Here is an 8,978-nt window from a genome sequence, read left to right as displayed (position 1 = left end):
AGATTGACCTGGATGACTTTTTTTTGCTTCTCGCTTCACCGGGAGAATATCTGAAACAAAAAAAATAATATTACCACGAGAATATAAGAAATGTCAAGTTTTACCCTCGGTATCAACCAATGTTAGCTGAAGCTTTATTTGATATTGTAGCATAAAATCAGTATAAAAATTCATTAAATATTGAGTGGTAATCTAGCACCCAGGTATGAAAACGTATGAAAATTATACGAAAAGTTGCGAAGAATGTATTTACCATACACATCTGTACGCATATTTTCGTATACGTAACTTAATGGATGGGTGTACTGCTGTAAACGGTGCACACAGTGGTCACATAGAGAAATCGTAACCAGCAACCATAAGCGCAGACGGTGACATAGTGATTGTTAATTTACTTTTTTCCTGTATTTTTTTTTCGGCCGTTGCTATTGACACCGGCCGTAAAAGTGCATTTCACGGCCGCTAAGCAGTACGTGAAGTGAGTACTTCTCGTCCGTTTGAACAAAAAAGTTCTTTTTTTTAATGGATTCATCGGTGTTTTATGGTTTGTACAAACTGGTTGAAACTTAGCACAAGCAGGTGTCCGTATTCAGATTAGTACGGATTACAATTTTATACGCACTTTAAGGAAAAACTGTTATTAAGTCAGAAACGGTTGAAGTTAGGTATAGGAAGAGTACACATAGATTTGTTCTAAATTTAATGTGCTTTTATTACAAACCATAATATATTGGTGGATCCATTTAAAAAACGAACTTTTGGTAGTTTTTCCATCTGTCCGACTAAAAGGTAAATATTGACCCCCTGTAAGTTTTTGTCATTTTCCGTCTCTGGGCGTTTCAACCAGGGTTGGGCAAATTTTGATTTTTATTAAAAAAATCAAAAATGATGATTTTTTTGATTTTTTTTTAATTCTTCATTTTCTACTTTCTAAAATCTACTTTCACGTATATTTACCGAATTTCTGAAGAATTAAAATCACTGTGAACATGGTTTTGTTGCTGCAACATATTTTTTTAAGTTTTTTTATTTAGAGATAACATTTAAAACTGAATGAAATAACAAAAAATTATCTAATTCAAACCAAAGAATGACATTGCCAAATAGCTTACTGAAAAAACTAAAATAGGAATGTGTAAGTCATTTTCCTTGTTTTATAAGTTTAATACTTTATACGGAATTTTAAGTGAAAATTTTTGACGTATGGTTGTCATTTACGCGAAAACAATGTACGATAGATGTGCTATGCATTTAACCACACTTTCTTATAATCAAAAGGAAAATCTAAAAATGCAATAATATACAAGGTGTTTAATTTAAAAATCATAACTTTTATACTTTCAGAGATTTTAAGACTCCCTGTATAAAATAAAAATTATTTTAAAAGTGGCAATAATATTTTCCCATTCAGCAAAAAAAGTAAAACTTTTTAAAAGTCTCATATTTTGGCCACAATCTTCTGTGTGGAATAATGTGAATAACCCTTACATAACTTTTGTTTCTAACATTGCAAATTATCTGACAATCATAGTATTCTAAAAAGAAAGTACAGAGTACAGGATACAATGCCAATGTAGGTTTTTTACATGTAGTTACAAATTTAAATATCATACTAAATAAAACAAACATGTATTCGCTTTTCATTTAAAACACTCAATTATTTTAAGTGATTAAAAATACTAGGATTGCCGAACGTCTGGCTCCAAATCGGTAAAAATCTAAAAATGTATAAAAATCGGTTGTTTATTGCGTAAAATCAGGAAATTTGATTTTTCTGCTCATTTTTCCAGTGTTGAACATATTTTGCTCTCGTTTTGATCATGTTTTTCCCATATCTGTGATTGGTGCAAGATAAAGTTCTTATAGGTACTCGACTCGTCGAAACGCACTTCTTGCAAGAAAATTCTTGTCGCCGCGTGCTTTCAATTTGGCATCATCGCGAGACCGGTGCGATCTATAAAAGGCGGTCGCCTGATGCGCTTGGCCCATTTCATTAAGGCAAATGTTAATGCCTGTAAGTTAAATTCGGTAAAGAGTTGCGATTTTTCTCGTTCACGTATATAAATATAAATTGAAAACAACGCAATGGCTGGAAGAAAAGAAGACAGCGTATGGCAGTTTTACCTCAAAACAACGGATTCAAAAAAATCAGGTTGTAGAGCGACTTGTAAGAATTGCAAGAAAGAAATTCAAGGGATTGTTCAGCGACTAAAAACGCACCGTGAAATTTGTAAAAAACAGCAAGAAACAAGAGCGGACATCCAAGTGCCGCTCGACTGGCTCGACCCAGTATCTTCTGGAAGTTCTGCTTCAATACTGACATTACCCTCTCCCTCTACAAGTTCCATCCCAGACTGTTCAACAACAACTACTGAGAGTACTGTGTTGGTTCAAATGAAAAAAAAAAAAAAACGTGAAAACCAGCCTGCTATGAGTATGAGTAGTTTTATTTTGCGGACAACAGCAGCTGAAAAGCATAAGATTGACAAACAAATAGCTAAGGCAATTTTTGCTACTAATTCAAGCTTCAGATGCATCGAAAACTCACAAGTAAAAAAAGCCATTCACTTATTAAGACCCGGATAAACGCCTCCTTCTCGGAAGACGGTAGCAACAACCCTTCTGGATGAGATCTACGAGGAAGAAAAAGAGGTATGTTTTTCATCTCTGTCCGGACAATGTGTGAATATGTCCATTGATGGATGGTCAAATGTTCACAACGAGCAAGTAATATGCGCAACGTTAACAACGGTAGAGGGACAAGTATTTCTATACGATAGTATTGACACCTCGGAAAATCCTCATACTTCCGAGTACTTGACTGATTTAGTGTGTGATTTAGTTTCATCCTGTCAATCAAAATATCAGTGCAAAGTTAAGTCTTTCGTGACAGACAATGCTGCAAACATGAACCTCATGAGGAAAACTTTAGAAGAAAGAACAAACTCAGAAGTTATAACGTATGGCTGCTCTTCACATCTGTTGAATTTACTGTGCAAGGACTTTCAAGTACAAGATGTTAAAGAACATGTGGTGCAGATTGTCAAGTACTTTCGCAATAATCATCTGGCTAGAGCAAAATTCAGTCAAGCTGGAGGCAAAGCTTTAGTACTACCAAGTGATGTTCGATGGAATAGTGTTGCCGATTGTTTGGAAATGTATGTCACTCAGTGGGACTTAATTCTAAAAATCTGCGAGGGGTCTAAGAAGGAGATTGATGCAACTATCTACCAAAAAGTTTCAAATATTGGGCTCAAACATGCAGCTCAAGAATATTTGAGCATTTTGAAACCCATCGCAGTGGCTCTTGACACCCTGCAGAGAAAAAATGCAACGATTTCAGATGCTGTCGAGCAGTGGAAACACTTAGCCTTCGTCTTCCAAGATGAATTAGAATTATCTTTAGCACAGCTAAAAAAATTCCAATGTCGATACAAGCAAGCACTCACCCAATATCACTTCATAGCCTATATGTTAAACCCACAGAAGCAGAAATACAAGCTGACACATGAAGAAGAGAATGTGGCCTTAGAAACAATCAACGAGCTACATGGAAATACTGGACTTTTGCCCTTGGTAATAAAGTTCAACGCCCGTAGTAGCCCTTTTAAACGGATTATGTTTGGGACGAAATAGTGAAGAACGTGAATGGAATCCAGTGGTGGATTTCACAGCGTGAAGAGCCAGAAATCGCAAAACAACTGCCAGTAATTAAACAGGTCCTGTGCGCATCTGCTTCCTCGGCTTCAGTGGAAAGAATCTTCAGCACGTTTGGATTTGTACACTCTGATATAAGAAACAGGTTGGGAATAGAGAAAGGAGGAAAATTAGTTTTTTTGTTTAAACTTTACAACGACAATGAAGAAAAGTGATTTTTTTATTTTGTATATAGTTATTTTAGTAGATCAGTGCCTAATGCATTTTATTCTTGTTTTATTTTTAAAGAATTTTTGATGTATTTTGTTTTATGAGTCTAAATAAAAAAATATTGCTGCAAACTGCATTTAAATCAACTGATTTAAATCAGCCCAACCCTGGTTTCAACCATGTGGTATTGTCTAACTGAGGACAAAAGATCACATCAGCAAACCTTTCAGGGCTTGAATGTTTAGACTACCATTTTGCTGACAAATCCACCACTATTATGAAATATCTAAGAAACGGTGCAAGATAGGAAATAGCACTATTTTCAACAAGTTGAAAATAACATTAGTGCGAAATTCCATTTTCCCAACAAACCTTTTTGTGTGAGACAGAAAACCCAATAAACAAAGAAAAAATGAGTAACTCGTCTCAACAAACATATAGAACATATCTCCTACTTCCAAATTAGTAAATATTTTTTTATGAAAGTAAGTTTTTATTTTGCCTTTGTAGAACACTTGTCCAAAAAAAAAGCCTTTTTTTTAATGCTAATACTTTAATTTCCAGTGGTTTGTGGTGTAAGTTGTTTCACCAAATTCACTGAAAATACGTGGAAAACATATTAGAATAATATTTTGAAGTCGTATGTCAATTGCGTAAAAAAAGTTCAAGTCCTTTTAAGCAGCTGAAATGGTTGCAGGTAACGCCCCCTATCAGCTACTGCAAAATAGATGACAGCATCGTATTTACCGGGTGCCAAAACCCCCTTATACAAATTTTCCATTATTTATATAAAAACACCTTGATGATACGATTAAAAAAAAAACCAGAACAAAATTTCAACTTTCACACCCTGTAACTTTATTAATATTAACTTTCGGTATAGGACAATTTAGCTAAATCGTATTATTTTGATGTCAGGAATATGCTGTTGCTCTATATCCGATTACTTATAGTCCACCCTATAAAATTTATAACACAAACAAATGTTTTAATTTTGTTTGTCACTCACAACAACAATTTAAAATGTTTATTCTTGTTCAATTGAATTGTTAGAGACAATTTTCAGATTACAGTTTAGTTAAGATAACAAAAAATGGAGGTAAAAGTTAAAAAATATAAATAAATCGCAGACTATTTAAATTAGGTATTGAATGACATACTTCATAGAAGTTGAATTGTAAAAGCTATCAGAAAAATAAGTAATACACAGGCTGTTCCATCTAAAAAAGTCGAAATTACTTAAGCTGAATTAGTCAACACGGTGTTTCATGGTGAATGCGTTATACAGGATGTTTCACGATAAATGCGTCATATTTTAGGGTTTGATTAAACGTCAAAAAATAACTCTAGTTTTCTATATGTATAAACCATGGACCAAAGATGTTTCATTATGGAGATACAGGGTGTTAAAGTTTGGGTAAAAAAATCTAAATTTATTTATTTCTTCAAAACAATAAGAGATATTTTCATAAAACTTTTTAGGTGTCAACTGTCAACGATAAAGTTCGTTTTTCCATTAAAAAATATATTTTTTTATATTTCCCAGTGGCGTCCAATCGAAAAAGTTATTGACCATTTTTGCAAAAAAAATATGTCCGCCACTGTTTTTCCATAAAATGCAAATCAGTTCTGAACTCCTTATTCAATTTAACACAGAAAAGGTATCTAGTAACTTTTTGGTACGTCATCTCGTTTTCGAATAAAAAATCCTGCAAAAGTACCATTACAATTAATACTAAATCTTCGAATATCGTTTTTATTCAATTTTAAAATTTTGATTTATTCAGTTTTTTAATGAAAGAATAGGAAAATACTGCTTGTTCCTATCGAATAAAAAATATAATTTTTGAAAAAAACTAAATTAATAAAAATTTAGATATTGATTAATAAACAGTCGACGATTTAGTATTGATTTTATGGGTACATTTTTATGATTTTTATTGGAAAACAGAAAGGTGTACCGAAAAGTTACTAGATAGCTTTTCTGTTCTAAATTGAAGGGAGAATTCAAAATTGAGTTGCGTTGAATGGAAAAAGAGTGGTGTACACATTTTTTTTGCGAAAACATTCAGGAACGTGTTTGATTGAACGCTACTGGCAGAATTAAAAAAATATGTTTTTTATTGCAAAACGTGCCTTATCATGAACAGTTGACACCTACAAAGTTTTATAAAAATACCTGAAACCGGTTTTAAGAAATAGATAAATTTAAATTTTTTTATCCAAACTTTAACACCCTGTATCTCAATAACGGAACATCTTTGGCCCATGGTTTATTTAGCAAACTAGGGTAATTTTTTACTTTTAATCAAACCATAAAATATGACGCATTTATCGTGAAACACCCTGTATTTTAGGGTTTGATTAAACGTCAAAAAAAAAACCTAGTTTTTTATATAAACCATAATCCAAAAATGTTTCGTTATGGAGGTACAGGGTCTTAATGTTTTGATATAAAAATCTAAATTTATTTATAATTCTCAAATCGGCTGCAGCTATTTACATAAAACAAAAATATTTACCAACTCGTTCAATTGGATGCCACTGGCAAAATTGAAAAATATCTTTTTTATTGCAAAGCGTGCTCTATTGTTGCCATTTACAAAGTTTTATGAACATAAATATTTGCAGCCGTTTTGAAGAAATAAATAAATTTAGATTTTTTTATGCAAACTTTGACACCATGTATCTCCATAGCAAAACATCTTTGGATAATGGTTTATAAAGCAAAGTAGAGTTATTTTGTTATATTTAATCAAACCATAAAATATGACGCATTTATCGTAAAAAACTCAATAAAAAAATTGAACGCTCTGTAGCATCTAACGCAAATTTATTAGCGTAAATCTAATTTATGGTCCCTGTGCAAACAATGGTAATTGGTAATACAACCAATTTTATAGCAGAGTAAAAACTAATATCTTTGAAAAAAAAATGAATATTAGTAAAACCTCAAGTAAAACTATCAGCTTGAAGTATAGACATTAACATAAAACTTTGAAAATTCTACATAGTATCTACAAATGTATTAAAAAATATAAGGTTCTATTTAAAAAAACTAATACCTGGTTTATACCCTCAAATTAAAAAATTTAATTAAAGTTAATTTAATGTAAATTAGTGGGGTTCATGCCCGGTTTATACCTTCAAATTAAAAAATTAATTCAAATTTAAATTACATGTAAAATTGAATGAAATGTAATTGGTAATACTACCAATTTTATATCAGAGTAAAAACTAATATCTTTAAAAAAAAATGAATATTAGTAAAACCTGAAGTAAAACTATCAGCTTGAAGTATAGACATTAACATAAAACTTAGAAAATTCTACATAGTATCTACAAATGTATTAAAAAATATAAGGTTCTATTTAAAAAAACTAATACCTGGTTTATACCCTCAAATTAAAAAATTTAATTAAAGTTAATTTAATGTAAATTAGTGGGGTTCATGCCCGGTTTATACCTTCAAATTAAAAAATTAATTCAAATTTAAATTACATGTAAAATTGAATGAAATGTAATTGGTAATACTACCAATTTTATATCAGAGTAAAAACTAATATCTTTAAAAAAAAAATGAATATTAGTAAAACCTGAAGTAAAACTATCAGCTTGAAGTATAGACATTAACATAAAACTTAAAAAATTCTACATAGTATCTACAAATGTATTAAAAAATATAAGGTTCTATTTAAAAAAACTAATACCTGGTTTATACCCTCAAATTAAAAAAAATTAAATTAAAGTTAATTTAATGTAAATTAGTGGGGGTTCATGCCCAGTTTATACCTTCAAATTAAAAAATTAATTCAAATTTAAATTACGTGTAAAATTGAATGAAAATGATTGTGATTTATACTTTTCAAGATATGCTAAATTAAATGACAGATGTGTTTTTGACTTTGACGTATTCTAGACATATTCTAACCTAAAAAGGGTGAAAGAGTTTAGCAATAAAATAATCATTTGTAAAATTAAAAATATTAAACAGGGGATGAAGTTTTCTTTGGCTGAGGTTACTGCATTAGTCGGAATTAGTGTATCCTTGATAAAACAATGGTAAAGAAATTGGGGATATGGAGTAAGACCGATAAACAGAGAATGAGAAAAAAAAACAAATAAAGTTTCACATTTTACCCCAACAAAAAGTGACAAAGGGTTCACAAATTCGCTTGAATTTCACCCAATGGAAAGTTGATTCACTTTTAAGTTAAGATTAGTTTTAGTTTTGTGTAAATTTTAAGTACAGCATGTCATATACAAATGTCTAGCTTTAACTTTGATAAAATTAAATTGACTTTAATGAACATTTAGTTTAATTGTTAATTTGGAGGTATAAACCGGGCATTACATGTAATTAAAATTAAATTTAATTTTTTAATTTAAAAGTATAAACCGGGCAAAATACTTTAAGTTATGTTAAATTAGATAGCATAGATGTGTTTATGACTTTGGACATATTCTAACCTAAAGAAGGTCAAAGATTTATGATTTCATTCATAAAAAAGTTCAGGTATAAAATAATCATTTGTAAAATTAAAAATAATTAACAATGGATCAAGTTTTCTTTGGCTGTGACATAGTTTGTGATTACTGCACTAAATGGAATTGGTGTATCCTTGATAAAATGATGGAAAAGAAATTGAAGATATGGAGTGAGACCGAAACAAAAAATGAGAAAAAATATAAATAAAGTTTCACATTTTATAACAACACAAAGTGACAAAGGGTTCACAAATTAGACTGAAATTTACCCAATGTTGAAAGTTGGTCTACTTTTAAGTTAGGTAAAATTAATTTTAATTTAGTGTAATTTTTAAGTATAGCATGTCATATACAAATGCGTAGCTTTAACTTTTGCGTAGAAAACTTTTGATTGACTTTAGTGAAAAGTTAGTTTAATTTTAATTAGCAGGAATACATAGACATAATAATTTTTTGTTCATAACCACACATAGTAAACAAATTAGTCCAGGTTACTTGTTTACTCTGGGTTGTTATGGACAAGAATTAAATTTATGATTAATACTACAACTGCTTGGATAAACCCTGCCTCATATACTACATATAATACATATTAACTCAAGATTGAACAATGCAGTCTACAA

The 8,978-nt window shown here is 30.7% G+C and overlaps 1 protein-coding gene across 1 annotated transcript; it reads left to right on the top strand.

The window, feature by feature from the left end:
- The first annotated feature begins 2,688 nt into the window (after positions 1-2,688).
- Positions 2,689-4,129, top strand: LOC145739696 (uncharacterized). Its single transcript, XM_081994992.1, has 2 exons — positions 2,689-3,624; positions 3,675-4,129. Exons 1-2 carry the CDS (start codon positions 2,689-2,691, stop codon positions 3,870-3,872), a joined length of 1,134 nt encoding a protein of 377 aa, XP_081851118.1. The 3' UTR covers positions 3,873-4,129.
- Positions 4,130-8,978: the final 4,849 nt, after the last annotated feature.

Source organism: Ips typographus, unplaced genomic scaffold (assembly GCF_016097725.1).
Source record: "Ips typographus isolate SLU unplaced genomic scaffold, UJ_Ityp_2.0 IpsContig34, whole genome shotgun sequence".
In the NCBI taxonomy this organism is placed as follows: Eukaryota; Metazoa; Arthropoda; class Insecta; order Coleoptera; family Curculionidae; genus Ips; species Ips typographus.
Note: the sequence above shows the minus strand (reverse complement) of the source record. Positions and strands in the feature narration are given on the sequence as shown.

Coding starts and splice junctions, on each gene's coding strand:
- LOC145739696 (XM_081994992.1), top strand. CDS start 2,689: ATGTCCATTGATGGATGGTCAAATGTTCACAACGAGCAAGTAATATGC. Junction 3,625..3,674: donor CTTTTAAACGGATTATGTTT/GGGACGAAATAG, acceptor TGGATTTCACAG/CGTGAAGAGCCAGAAATCGC.